The 15,324-nt window shown below is 42.7% G+C and overlaps 1 protein-coding gene across 3 annotated transcripts in view; it reads right to left on the bottom strand.

Moving 5' to 3' along the window:
* ARID5B (AT-rich interaction domain 5B) overlaps positions 1 to 15,324 on the bottom strand; it is a 108,509-nt gene that overhangs the window by 10,426 nt on the left and 82,759 nt on the right. For all 3 annotated transcript variants that reach the window (XM_048946424.1, XM_048946425.1, XM_048946423.1), the window contains one exon: positions 10,841 to 10,938. In XM_048946424.1, the coding sequence (XP_048802381.1) occupies positions 10,841 to 10,938 (98 nt within the window). The remainder of the gene's footprint in view (positions 1 to 10,840; positions 10,939 to 15,324) is intronic.

The raw sequence follows: 15,324 nt of genomic DNA, 5'->3' as shown, positions 1-15,324 counted from the left end.
CTCCCCCGAGTGCAAGGATAAATGCCAGAAACTGGGTGGAAGACATTCGAGTACGGAAACCTGCAACAGCAGGCACAGCACACAGCGTGGTGCAGTGCCAGCCCAACCTGACCCTTCCAAACACACCCTCAAAGGGTGACAGTCACCACGGTCCCTGCCTTCCCAAATGAGTCTTTTCTCTTAAGGAGTTAAAAGTGGAAGAATTTTGAGCAGTGGAACCTTCCTCCACAAAGCATACAGAATCGCTTTAAAAAAAAGAAAGAAACACAAACAGAAAATATTCTCCCCCAAAAGCATCAAACACTCTGAGTTTTAATCTATCTGTTTTCCCTTTGCTATTCTTCATCTGAAAGGAAAAATAACTGATATAATTAAAAGGGATGGATTGCATTACAATCTCAGTTTCAACTTCAGTGATTAAAGTTTTTATAATGCATTTGGTATGATTAATGACTCACTGTGGGATTAATACAAGACTGAGACTTTAAAAATATGAACTTTAATACAGTAAACATAATTTGTTTTTTTTTTTTTTAAGACAAGTTGACTCTGCGAGGAAAATGTACTTTGCTTATAAACAACATAAATCTGTTCAAATACCAGGAATCCTTAATTATCTTTAATCTAGGACTCCAAGGCAGAAACCTCTTTGGTTCAGATATTCGTTTGTTATCCTAGAATCAGCTCCTAAGCATGCAATTTTGATTTACATACTTAGATGTTCAAACACAGTTTGGGCTTAAGAGAGCAGAAATTAGATTGCTTGTGATCATAATATTTTACATTTTAATAAAATACAACATAAATTATGTTAAAATATAAACCTAATTTATGCTATATTAGAACCAAAATTCATTAACTGAGCATGCTCTGACATGGTATGTGCAAAGAGGCGTGAATAATACTTTCTAGCCCTGAATTTGGCAGGGCTCCAGTAATGAAGCTAAGCAGAGCCCACAGGGAATATTCATCTTCAGATCCCATTACAAACTGAGTTTAAACATGTTACAGCTGCTAAAACTGGAAACTGCTCCCTCTATGCAAACTTAGCAAAATAATATGTAGTTGCCAAATACCTGTTTCCCACTGTAATATTACAGTTAATGTTTATATAATAAAAAGCATAACTAAGCAGAATCAGAAAAAAATAATCTTGTTCATACTTGAGGCTGCTGAATTTCACTCACAAAGCACAAATATTCGTGCAAGCACCGGATACCTCCCAGTGCTGCACAGCGCTCTTCGGACTTGACTCGAGGCAAGGCTGGGCTTCACACAGGGCAACACTGATGTCGCTCTGCCATGTGTTAAATATTTAAACTCGCTTTTAATAAAAACACGTTTTATGACAATACTTGTTAGCGCTGCGAGGCGACTGTTTGGCTTTGTTTTGTTTCCATAGAAACACGCTGCCCGTTACAAATTCCCACCTCCCCTCAACAGGCCCTCAGAGCGTCCAAGTGCTGTGCAAGCAGGCGCCATGGCCCACTGGTGTGCCTTGCTGCAAGGAGGGCACGTGGCTGTGGCCCAATGGTGGGCACTGCTGCAAAGATGGTACATGGGGGGCTCCAGGCACAGCTGGGCCTGGGCTGCAGCAATGGCGAGTGCTTGCACGCCTCCCAGCCGGCCTCCCAGAGCTCCTCCTCCTTGTGGTGCACCTCACCAGAACTCATTAGCTTTGGTGCTAATTAGCAACTGTGCCTTAAAATTTCCTTTTCTTATCCTGAGTTCACGTGGGAGTACAACATTTTCATTTTAGTTATTTTTCACTGAGCTCAGCAGTTGGCAGTACGACAGCAGTAAAAATACATTTCACATCGCCGGTCAAAGGCCTGGAGCCAGCAGCAGGAAATCTGGAATTAAATGTTTCTTGTATCTGGAAGCAGGCATGACTAAGGTAAAACGGAACCAAAACACAAGGATGGCTTGTTGGAGGAGCTCTCCGCCTCGCTCCCAGCACACCGCCTGGCGCACGGAGCGCTGTGGGTGCAGGGGGCACGGGGGATCCCACGCAAGGCGGCACACGGAGCCCAACCACACAAGAACGCTCTGCGTGTTGAGACTTCCGCTGGTTACAATTTTCACTGAGTGTTTTTTCAGTTATCCTGTCATGGTACAACACAATTACCCACAGGATATGATCTTATCATTTGATTATTAGAAGCTTTTATAGCACAGGAGTAATAAAGCTAAGGCAGCTCTCAGAACGGTTAGAGCTCCGGCTCACATGCCATTACCGCTCGCTGCACAGCCAAGTTAAGGTCAATATTGCCCAACGCAGGAAGAATGCGATCTGCTATTATCCAAATAGTTTAGCAGAATGTGACATGTCTGAAACGAACGCAGGATTTTTGTCAAATATTTGCAGCGCAGGTAAGATTTAATCAATCTTTGCACAAGGAAAGGAAGGACGGGGCTCGCAAAAATGCGCCTCGACACCTCAGACGTGCTCTGCTCAGAAACAACACCCGCACTGTCAGTGCTTTGGACGGGGCTGTCTTCGGTGGTGGGGGGAAGTATCAAAGTACTTATGGAGGAGGAAAGGGGGGCCGTTCTGTGGTCGAAGGAATATTTACTTGTGAAGCCTGCGAGGAGAGCAAATAAAAGGGTCTTTATCATGATCAAGACTCCAATATTAAGATTAATAAAATGTATTATTTATAAGTCAATTAACATAAATAGAATATGTAAGCACTAGTGTATTAAAAAATCTTTCCACAGGCAGCAGATTTTTAGCAGCATGAGGGTTTTTTGTTGTTGTTGTTGTTTTTTTTTTTTCCTGGAATAATACAAGAATAACATTTTCCAGCCAAGAGCAGAAACAGTAGGGGAGTCTTTGCTATCACAGAGCTTCTTATTAAATTCAGTCACTGTGAAAAGCGAGTCTTTTTTTTTTTTTTAAATAAAGACAACTTAAAATCAATACAAGTTAGATTAACAAATCAGTACTATACTAATCCTGATTTATTACGATCGGCAATATTAAGTTTAATCACGTATAAACTGCTACTCAAAAAAAGATTTTGCTTTACTAAGTCCTGAATTAAATAATGGTGCAGTGTACTGAGTTTTCAGATCTGCATCATCTGATATTATGAAAAATTCAATGTACTTCTCTGCAGCAGATGTCAGAGGTCAGCAAATCTATTACAGTAATGTAAGTAATCTGGCTTTCTGCCAACATTTTTTTGAAAAACACTGAAGCAGATAATTTTATATTTACAAATTCTAAAATCCTCCAGGGACTGAATATCTTTCTCAACAAAAAGCAGAAACTTCACATTAGAGAAATGTATTTCACAGTATATCAAACATGTCTTCATCATTAGCATTTCATAAAAAGAAAAAAAAGTCCTTAATCTTTATTAGTCAACATTTTTTTTTCCCCAGCTACAGAAATAACAATACAAGGTCTAATCTGAGCCAATAACCACTGCATTTTCATGTATTGATTATAAAGAATGAATGATTTTTTTGGCCCAACTCTGCTTCACGTAATACATGAGAGCACGTCTATTTATAGACATGATAAAAAAAATAGTTACAATAATGCAAAGGATCTGACCAACCCAGAAAGAGGAAGGAAATTAAATGTTAAGGCTGCCAGTTTCCTCTCTAATTCTCCCCACTGTGCGTGGATATTACAGGGTGCTCCGGCCAGGGAGGAACCATATGCCTGTGACACAGTGCTCTGTCCATGGGCTGCACTGGGGGAAGGAGGGCAGGAGGCAATTCAACACAACCCCTACAGTATTTTTATACCGTTTGTCTCAGTGTTTATTTTTGTTTTCTTTCTGGCAGAATAAAATATTCCAACATGCCTCCTATTGACATCATCTTGCTTTCTCAAGGGCTCCAAGCCCAACACAAAACAGTGCGCAAGGGAGCCTCTCAGCCACAAGAATAATCTTGGAAGCACATAAAATACCAGAGCCCATTACTTGGGAGACGCTGCCCCTTCTCCATTCCAGGCAAGAAGGTTAAGGAAGTTGTTTGCAATGAGAATGGAAAAAGACTTAAATCTGCTCTACCGAATGAACACAACCATCGGTTAACCCATGGAACTCACTGCCAGTGGTTATCTGGGGGCCAGGGGATTAGTGAGATTATGCAAGGTTTAGATGCTAATGTAAATCATGAGAACAGTAAATGCTCGGATTCAGAAACACTGAGAAGGGACAGGCAACAAATCACCTTGCTGGTAGGAGTTTGGAAAACACTTCCTTCCCGGGGCATACTAAGTCACAGGTGAGTGGGTCTTGACTCCTTCCCCTGAAGGCACAGCTGGGGAGAAGACCACTGTTCTGCCAGGTTCACTAAGGGAGCTTTCTGTTAGGTCCTTGAGAGCAGTAAGGCAGAGCCATTGTCAGCCCTGTGAGCATGGAGCCAAGACAAGCGGCACTGAGCTGGGGCGACTCAGCAACAGTCCCCACGCAGAGGCAGGCAGTCCCAGGGCAGAGGGCCTCCAATCGATAACCTCAGTTGCAGAAGCCTCATTCTCTAACTGGAAAACCAATGGCAAAGCATTTGGCTGTTTTAAGGGACCAGCAGGAACACCCTAGCTCTGATCCCAAAGAAGGCTTGTCTTTTGTACACCGATATCCTTTAAAAGGAATAAATCTCGGAGCAATGCTGTCACAGGAAACAAGTCACCTTCAACAGCAATCAGCTGGTGAGGATTGACAGGAGTGTTAGACAGCTCTCTGGGCACCAGTGACCATTTTCCAGCAGAGAACAGGGGGGAGGAATAACCCAAACTCTTAAGATCTCAGCCTGTTTTCTGAAATGGGAATATAAAACACAATGAGGAAATCAAGCCTGACTTCCCTGTGCTGCATTGTACAATCCGGGGGTTACGAAAGCAAGCCTGCATGCTTTCATGCAGAATACAATAGCAATAGGACTATTTGCATACGTCTGAAGTACAAAACTAGCATGTATTTTATCAGCAAAGGCAAAACATGTTTGAGTTCGATTTTGTTCGCAAAGAACTTCCTTAAAGAAATGGCTCTTTCATCCTTTCATCAACAACTTTCCTCACAGCCCACTGGGAGTGCTGGTGGGTAACGAGAAGAGCTCGCTGCTGAAAGGTGGGAACTGCAGTGCTGTGAGAGAATTCAAAGGCACTTTGTTTTAGGTAAACTAGAAATTAGTGACATTACAAGCAGCTGTTGATTTAGCTGCACTGTCAGGCGATGTAAGCTCAGACACTCTCCATCCTATGGCTCAGTGAAGGGAAACAAGCAACCATTCCAGATTTAGCGCACAGCAAAGGGTGATGAGGACAGAGAAGCTTCCCCAGATCTCTCTACAAAACTCGCAAGCCCTTCTGGGGCAAGACCCCAGGTGGAAAGGAAGATGTGGCTGGGGAAAAAGTTCCCCACAAGGGAGAGAGACCATCAGCCTGCAGTCTCTGGAAGAGAATACTTGATCATCTGATGAGCTCACCCGACGACTCTAGTCCTGGCCACTAAGTCTACCAGGCTGGAAACCCAGCTCTGAAGAAATTCTGAAAAAACAGCGTGTTCTCAGATGTTCTGAATGGACAGTTAAGGATCTGTTTTTTAATGGTAAACAATTACATTCCTCTGTCATCTGATACTTTTTAAATTTTGGGGAGGGGGGAAGCTTTCTGAATTTTCAATAGTTCCTTTGTTAAAGCATCTGTTACTCACATAATTGAAAATATGTTTGTTCAGTGGTATGCTTGAGAGTGCAGTTATTTAATCTTAATGATAAAGCCCTGAGGGCAGAAAATCTCAAGTAGAAACCTCTTGTTATTTACCAAAAAAATAACCAAAACAAAAAACAAAAGACAATCAAAAAAAAAATAGGAAAAGAAAAAGAGGGCTACGATACTTCATCTGTCTTCAGGCTTAAATTCATGCTTGATGGAAAACTACTGAGACAGTTTGAAACTTTAAAAGTTTTCTGGGAGTCTGTAACTAGCTGTAGTGGGAGGGGGGCAGGAAAGTGGGGTGAACACAAAAATAAAAACAAGTTGGTATTACAAGAAAAAAATACTGCTTGGCAAGTTTTTTGGGGTCAAACAAAGAGCTAGCTGTAGTTTACAGGATGACATAACACTTGATTAACTTTTGCCTGAGGATGTTTTCACACTTAGCAATGTAAACCAAAACCTCAGATAAATTACAACATATATTAGAAGACTACCATAAACATTCTCACTTATATGCTCTAAAAGGCTCCTATTTTTCCTTCCCTCCTAAAAGACCAGCTGCTATTTCCTACAAAGCTCCACCAAAATGCTTAAACTTTACCAAAATTATCTGAGCGCTTTAACAAAACCATGCAGCATTTGTAAGCAATGCAGGACTCTCCTTGCATATTGAATTACTTCACAATATCCTTAGGGTAGAGAAACTTCATGGTTCTTAAAGGGAAACCATGTAAGGGACTTATTTTGACCTGCCTTGTGTTTCTGATAATACATAATATTTTTGTGTGTGATTAAGACTGAAAAATGTCAGAATGGGCTCCAAGTTGGACACTGCATCTCACCGTTTTCAGTCTGCTGGAAGGGGACAGATGTACAGCATGCACTGCAGGTGCCCAGGAGCCACAGACCCCAGGAGTCTGCCCCCAAAGCATGGCACAACCACCATGCAGAGCTGCAATGCCCTACTGCCTGCTGAGGTCCCCTCTCCATCACCTGATCCCCACAGCGTCCAGGCAGCCACGGCTTCAGAGCAACCTGCCCATTTGGCTATCCGAATTTGCAGAGAGATGAGTCCTGCCATGGACCCCTGCCACCTGGGTCTGACCAGGACAGCTGGGTGGCCGAAGCTCTGGTGGCTCACGAGGGTCAGGCTGTGAGCTACCTACCCCATGGTACAGTAGGGCACGGCACAGTCCAGCTCCTGCATGGCTCTGCAGCACCCAGACAGGCCGCAGCCCTCAGGGACTACCCACTGCTGGCCATGGCATCTTCCAACACAACACATTTGGCCACCACACAGCTGAGGGGCAACGCTGCACACTACTTCACACCAGGTGCCCCAGCCCTGCACATGTCTGTAGCTGCTGGACGGAGCTTGCTTCGGAGGAAACTGAGATGAAAGACAGCCAGGCTCTGAGGCACAAAAAGGCCCCAACATGCAATTGCTAGCGTTTTATTTGGAACTTTTTATACCTTGCGAAATAGCAAGTTGGTCGTGGTTTTTGTGTTGTTTTTTCTTTTTTTTTTTTTTTTGAGGGGGTGGAGGTGTAATATTTATGAAAAACCCCTAACAGCAACGTCACTGGTGCTGCAGAAACACAGCCTATCGTTTACACAGGGTAATTAAAGCTGATGATCATGTGTTCTGTGTAAAAGCGAAAGAAACCTCAGCCCCTGCATGTGAAACCCACATCTGCATTAGGGGGGAAGGTGGTGGGGAGCAGAGCTCTTCGCAGAAGAGCGGCCGTTTCTGAGGGCTTGCTGATAACAGGGAGATGGGGCACTGACAAGGGCTCACGCTCCTCAGGAAGGCCCAGGCCAACACAGCTGACACAGACAGCAAGGGAACTGCCTGCACAGAGCACAAACAGTAATGACCAAAAAACAACAACTCCTCAGCTCTGCGCAGCCCGAACCACAGAGAGAGCAACAGCCCCACGATGGGAAAACATTAATGCTTTTTATATTGGTAATCATCTGTAACATGAGCAATTAAGTACAGTACTAATGGACTATAGCCAAGAGCCTGGTACTAATATTAAAAACTGACAGAGATGGATAGGTTTGGAAGGGAAACCAGGCTGACAAAGACATTTTATGAAGTGCTGGGGCCTACCTGAAACAACCCAATTTGAGGCAGGTTCAGACCAGCCATGCCTACAGTGACAATAACACATTCACTGGCATTACGCGATACCTGCTATGCTTTAAATAAAAACACCCATTACTTCTACTCAGCAACCTGCACTTTCATTATTACACTCATTAATAAAACAGAAGTTGTCTAACTAATGCACAAATAACACTTACTGAAACACTTACTACCTTGCTTTGTTTTAAAATGAAAACAGTTACTGGAAACGCAAACCATACTGCCTGAAATGAATCAGTTGATAAGGCATGCAGAATCTCCCCTCTGCGGGAGGAACAAGGCCATCACTTCCCCAAGCTGCCTGCCACCCAGAGCCCAGCAGGGGCAGGCGTTGCAGCCTCTCCTGCCGTGATGTGTGCTGGGGAGCAGAGTGCTGCCCGCCCTTGACCACACCAGCACTCCTATACTTCGGCTTGGTTGTAGTGTTGCCACCTTGGTACAGTTTCTGATTCTTTTCCTCTCTTTTCTTTGAACCAGGCACAGGGTCTGAAAACCCAGCCTGCAGTGGGGCGCTGGGAGGAGCGTCTGGGAGGCCACGTGGGAGCCACGTGCATTACGCTCTTCAGTATCCTAATGCTGTCACAGGAAGGTCACTGCCGTTGATGCAGCCTTGATATGCTCAAGCCAGTACAAACAGCTGGTAGCCTCTCTACCAACTTGAGAAAACCTAGTTACCACAGCATGGTGCCCTTGGCATCTAGTTGTGGAGACGGATGGCAGGGATGATGCAGACAGCAGCACCAGCGACACCAGGGAGCTGTGTGTTCTGCCTCCAGTAAGAAGGCCACTGGGATCCAGAAAGGAAAAATCATGAGATTTGTTCAACATTTACTTCCCAGCTTAATTCAATTTCCAGTTTAGCTTTACAACTCACCTTCAAGTTAGAAAATGTATGTGCGTCCTGAATCATTAATGCGTATTCCTGCATTGCAGTTCTAGCTTTAGATTAAATGTCATCTGAGTGCATTGGCTAGAAATGAACATTACATTTACAGGTGCTGTGGTTAAAATTACCAGCTGAAACAAACCATGACAATTTCATTTACTTTTTTTCCAAATCTGACGCTCCATACAGCTTTCCCGTGGTGGAAAAAGAGGGTCTAACATCAGAAATTTTTTTTGACAGCCAGCCACAGAGACCTGAACAATAGGTCCTGCCTCATGTCAGAATTACGCCTGGCTCTGGAACCCAAGGGCTCACATTTGAGCTCTTCGATGTCTGAAGACTCATCTCGACCATCAGCTAAAGCTGTCTCCTCCCTCAGACTCCTGGCAAGCAAAATTGTTTTTGGGTAGCTGGAAAGGCTGTGGTACCTTGAAGGCATGATGAATCTGCTCAGCTTTTCTAGTGAGCACAACAGATTGTGGTACTTTGTAGCATATCCCTAAGTAACTGCTGAGTAAGTCACAGGAAGGACTAGAGACCTAGGCATCAATAAGAACAAGAAGAGCACAATTCCAGTGTTTTGCATGTACAATAATGAACCACTAGCATGAAAGTAGAAGAAAGAGAGGGGGGTTCATCATGTATCTGTGAATGGTTCATTTACTTTCCGTAGCTAGAGAGGAACTGTTCTCTCAGTGAATCTTGAATTTTAGCACCAAGCCCAGGAACACTTGCTTCCTGCATGCCCTGAAGCTGCAGAGCCTGAACTCTCAGCCTGCCTGGGTCTCCTCTGACAAAAAAAAAAAACAGGGTACTGCAAGGTACACCTGGCCAAAGGAAGCTCAGGCTGCCAGCTTTAACCCAATCCACTGGCCTGTGTGCAAGAGGAAGACCTGAGCCTCTTGGAGCTGAAATGAGGGAGGGGAAGAGCCGAGTCCAGACAATCTGATGAGTCAACTAGGGCAATCTATAACATCCATCAGCAACGCAACGGCAGAGGAAAGCCCATCTGACATGTATAGCAACTCACACAATCTGCCCCACTGTTTGGCTCCAAATTCTGTTATAATGCATTAGATGGAACTTCTTGGTGCATCCAGGCCCTCATGCCACAGCTGCCACCTGTAAAGGACAGCAATGAGCCTTTTTCTCCATGGTGCGGGCAGCATCTCCCTCGGAGTGGCCAACATATAAAGCATGAAAAAAGGGTGAGAAAATGCCCAACACGCACAGCTCTGTGCACAGCAAGACCAGCCTTTTCCTGAGCCCAGCACCATAACTTGTGTACACTCTGGAACAAGAGATTGGACTTTCCTTATTTGAGCCTGAAATTGCAAAGATTGCACTAAAATTTTCTTGTCTACAAAAAAAAAGAAAAAAAAGAAAAAAAAGAAAAAAAAGGAAAAAAAAGAAAAAAAAGAAAAAAAAGAAAAAAAAGAAAAAAAAGAAAAAAAAGAAAAAAAAGGGTTGTTTCTAAAAATCTAAGTAAACCAAAACAACATTCCAGCTCCAGTATTCTATTCAGTGCATGCTGGCTTCACAAGCCCTGGAAGTTATTATCTACATGGGAAGAATAAGAAATCAACAGTTCTGACCAGCAACAATGGCTGCAGAGAAAGAGTGTTTGGCAGCAGCTTGCAGGCAGGGAGGAGGGAAGGAATGCAGTGAAGAAGAGGAATGCAGTGCTCTGCATGACCTACAACATTAACAGCACCCTGCATTGTGGGCTGCCCCATTATTTTGATCACAACCACAATTTGCTTAATTGGTATTCCTAAAAACCGACAGAAGACAAGTGTCTGCATCAATTAGCTCATTTCTCATTTCTCCTTGAGTATGTTTTGCTCAATTTTTCAGCTTCTTTACCCGGAAATCGGTTGTAAAAATTAAGATATGTACCAAAGAAAATAGATGCTTGTTTTATGTATTTAGCCACTGGAGACATATATTGTGGTTTAAATTACAATGGATTATCTGACTGAACTGTTGGGGGAAAATTTACTGTATCTTTAAGAAACCTCTCTCTCTCTCTCTCTTTCTCTAGTTCTTTATAAAACGCTTTGAAGGTTCTCCAAATTAATTTTTTCATTATTAAACAAGCATTTCAGATTCGTTATCTTACCTTTCATAATGTCTGCGAGTACATGTAGCAGCACTTGTGCTTCCAGGGTTACCACCTAATTCATCATAAATATGTTTCCATTGTCGACGGGCTGTTATCTGTAAAAATGGCAATGGAAAATTTAATCTTGCATCTTTACAGATTCTACAGCGTTTGAGTTCACAACAACAAATGCATGTGTGACACTTTCAGAACAGCATGTACTACAAGAACAATAAAAGCCCCTACAGAATATATAGAGCACACAAAGCTCTGGGTGTTGGGTTTCTTTTTTTTTTTTGGTAAGTTAACACTATGCCTATTTTCTCTCGCTCTAAAATGGAGAGATCTGACTGATTCATTATCAAGTCACAAGCAATCCAGCCTCACAAAAGAGAATCTCAATCAATATAGGGTCATTAACCATAAGAAGTTATGCAGACAAATCCCACGGTGAATTATGAAAATGAAGCTAGACCCGTACTCAGCACAAATAATGATTACGTAGTTATTTTAACTGAATTAGAGAAAATAAATCTGCTGCAAAACCCAAATCCACCACAGAATTCTGTAAATCCACAAAAGCAGAGTCTGTAATTCTATAGGTTACAAGCTGTTTATTTTTATCCATTTATGTCAGTGGAATATATAGATCAAATAGTAGTGAAATCTTAACATACCCCAATCTTAATATTTGAGCTATGTATTTTATTGGACTACTCTGATGAAAATAAACATCTTGTAACATATTGAGTTGCATACCACGGCTCTGTTTTTTGTACAGAAATTAGGATTATACAGAATAACAGATGGAAGACCTGGCAAAAGAATTGTTTCTGAATACCACTTCATTATTTTATATATTCCGCTATATTTAAAACAGGAAGAAAAGCAGGAATAGGACAAGCACAATAGATCACCCTCCTCTGCCTGCAGCTCATAAAAAAGGCCAGTGGAAAATTGTGGGGGCAATTTGGGGAGAATTTTGTCATTTTCTGTGGAATGCTGTGGATTTTAATATATTCAGCCCTGGAGGCTTCTTTGGAGTTACCCACAGAGTAGTCAATGGCATTTACTGAGGAGCTAAAGGCAGCAATCAGAAGAAAACAAATATTACAACTTGCAATCTGAGGCCTGTAATTTTAATCTAAACAAGAGGAGATAGCTACCATCATTAAATATTACAGGGTAAAAGGTACTTCTTTCTAGCTCTACATAAAAGGAAAATCCTTCCTTTGCTGAAATCATTCTCTGAAGCCAAAAGGCTGGCTGGCGACTTAGCATTTGGTATCGTTACAGTTCCTCCAAGTTCATTGCTTGTGCAGTTCTCAGAAAACATCAGCACCAGCTCCAACTCACTACTAGTACTTAGTAGTGCAGATAAATTTGGCACAAATGAATTAATGAAATGAAACTAAACACTCATCTGTAGAAAAAAGTTCATTTTGAAGTCCTTACAACATCTCTTCCCCAAGCTATCCACACTTCAGTCTATTATTTTTACTGAAGGGGTTGAGGAACAGGAATCATAATGAGCTGTAACTCCTGGGAATATTAAAGGATGCTCCTTCTGCAACCTGAAAGGTCAAAAATCATTGGATCAAGTCCCAGGCTGTAAAGGAAAGCTTGGATGGAAAGCTACTTCTGGTCCTGCCTCCCACACTTTTGTTATGGTTCATTGGGACAGGCAGAAGAATAAGGCATGGCCAGAAAGCCCTTGCCTTTCGACTGCTCCCCAGAATCAAAGGTCCCCCAGGGGCTGTTGCAAGAGGCCTTTTATCAAATGTAACCTGGCAGCCTCACAGGCTAAGGGGATAAAAGTGCTCAGAGCTACACTGTGAGCTGCGCTATGCCCTCCTAGAAAGCCCAGCCCAGCTGGCTTGCAAGGCTTTGGGCCAGGACTTCATCTTTGACTAAGTACAGTGGGGCTGTGGCAGAATCTCTGAATGAAAGCAAAGGATTAGTCAGCAAGAGAAGGACAGCAAGTCCCCTTTTTAAACATGCCCATGCTACTACGAAGCACAGTGTCCATTTTCAAAAGGAACACAGCAGCCTCAGAACCAAAGTCTCATTAACTATGAGCCAAATCCAAAGTTGATACTCAAGCTGGAACAACAGCAAACACAACTTTCCTTAAGGTGAAAGGGGAGTTCCTCTGAAGTCACTGGACACCTTTATTGGTGTCCATCTCCTCTAGACTGTTCAAAATAATAGTATTTACACAAACATTTGTCCAGCTTTATCCAATTCCGCCTCTGCAGAGGATCAGAACTCCTTGGCAATTAGCAGAGTTGTGCCCTCCCACATATAAATTTGACATTCCCTGAAATAACTGTTATCCTAACCAAGCCTGTAGATGAGTTTTCCCCTGCTTTGGAAAGTTTAGTTTTTATGCTTAATAAACTTCAAAGGACTAAAGTAAGTGATAAATTGCATCCTTAAACAATCTGAACAAAATGCAGTGTTGTGGAAACCTCACAACTGCCATGCAGGGCAGCACTGCTTGAGCTGGATGCTCATGCTGGCCGCGTTGAAATGAAGGACTGCTTGCTTTTTTCATTGAAGTCTCTCCCACCCACCTTCAGTGACGATGAACTTCTTGAGCAGCCAGGAAAGGGCAGTGCCTGGCAAAGCTTTGCTCATGGTTACTGTTTGTATCAAAATACCTGCCTTGGTTGCTTTTACACAGTGGTTTTCTACTCTGAACTGGTTCATATGTGGTCCTTGTTAGTAACACACCCATGGCTGGGGCACATGAGAAACAGAAAGGCAGGTAACAGAAAAGTGCAAAAATATTACAATGTTTTAGTTGGCTGAGCAGGGAATTTCCTGTAAACACATTCACAAGTGTCATTTTTAGGGGCATGGAGCTTTAGTAAAGTAAGACTAACTAACTAACATTATGCAAAAGCTTTAATAACTATTTCCTAAGCACCTTCCTTTCACACTTCTAGTAAATTCACTTTCAGTTTCTTGACTTCGGTTGACCTGCTGCAGTAGACAACATACAGAGGACAAAGTTCTTTGCTGCTTTAGTTCTCCAATTTGTTTTTCTCTGCTCACACCAGTATATACATCTCTTGTAGTGTCTGCCACAATTCTAAGAGCACAGGACGCTCCAGGCTCACCAACCAATCAAGGCAATTGCAAAGGCCAGCCTAATCTCTGGCAGCTTTCCATCCCAATGCTGGCTTCAGTTTTATATATAGTGGTCTTCTGGTTTGCAGACCCTTCCCGCAGTTTGCTCCAACCTACAGCTCCACAGTCCCAGTCCATGGCCACTGGGATTCAGGGGCATTGAAAACCTGCATGCCATCTTTCCCTGTCAGCAGAATCTGGAGTCAAGCAAGAGACTGCTCAGTCCAGGGATCCAAGAGATTTGGATCTTGTTCCTGTAAGCACAGTATTAGGCTGTGACTGGTACTCAAAAGCAACCAAATTAAAGCAATGATCTTATCTATTAAAGTAGAGGACTGCTTATACAAATGCTTTTAATGGTATCTTCTGCTTTGAGGAATATGTGATCTTCTCCATTGCCAATCCCAGCTTCTTGCCCCCAATTGAATGGGGGATTTTCTGGTCATGGTACATGATCTTTGTAAGGCTCCTCAGAACAGAGCTCTGGCAATTAGGAGTTTGGCATTCCACTGAGATACCAGTTCCTCTGGGCCCGCCCAGACACAGAACTTTTGTATGCATCAATCATTAATTTCTAAAAACTAAAGCAATTTACTGCTGCTTCCAGAAGGCAGCAGCTAAATGGGATCTCACTGACCTTCAGTGAAACTTAAGGGTTAAGATCCACCCAATTTTCTTTTTGCCCTTTATCTTTCTAAGACATCTGCAGGTTAAGCCCATTCAGCACGACAGCCTTTCACAATATGCCAAGGCATTCCTCCTGTGCTGGCTCAGAAGGAAAGAAGCCACCTCAGGACTTGCCAAAGACAACTCTTGAAATAATTCTTGGAAGTTTCCCATCTCTGAACATCTGCATCTTTTACTCTCTTGACTTAGGGTGACTGACAAAATTCCAGTCCATGGTTGTTAAACGCCACTGCAGCTGAGCCCCCTGGAACGTAACTTTTCTTCCAAGGATTTGGGGACATTTTAAATCATTCATTCTGTGAGAGCTTGCTGCAGAGAGTGCTTTCCAATGCACTCTCTTACTACGAGCAATAAAGATGCTTATTTCATCTACTTCACTGGAGAGAAACATGATCCCACCAATTCAGAAGAGACAGTTTTGTCTGTAAAGGGTTTAGACCAATTTGCATGGGATCCTGATTTTATTAAGGCTGTACTATGTCCAATCAGAAATACATGGGAGTGTGGTATTACTGCTACGGAGGACAACTAACTAAGAATTAGTAACCAAACAGATAATGGAGAAATAAGAAATGACTCTCACAAGCAGTCTAACTGGAGAGCCATTAAATAAAAGCATGACACACAGTGATGACTTGACACTACTAAATATCCTGTATGTACAGCTAATGGTCTCTGCT

This window comes from Lagopus muta, chromosome 5, assembly GCF_023343835.1.
Source record: "Lagopus muta isolate bLagMut1 chromosome 5, bLagMut1 primary, whole genome shotgun sequence".
Taxonomy (NCBI): Eukaryota; Metazoa; Chordata; class Aves; order Galliformes; family Phasianidae; genus Lagopus; species Lagopus muta.
The sequence above is the reverse complement of the archived record's forward strand: the minus strand, read 5'-3'. Positions and strand labels throughout refer to the sequence as shown.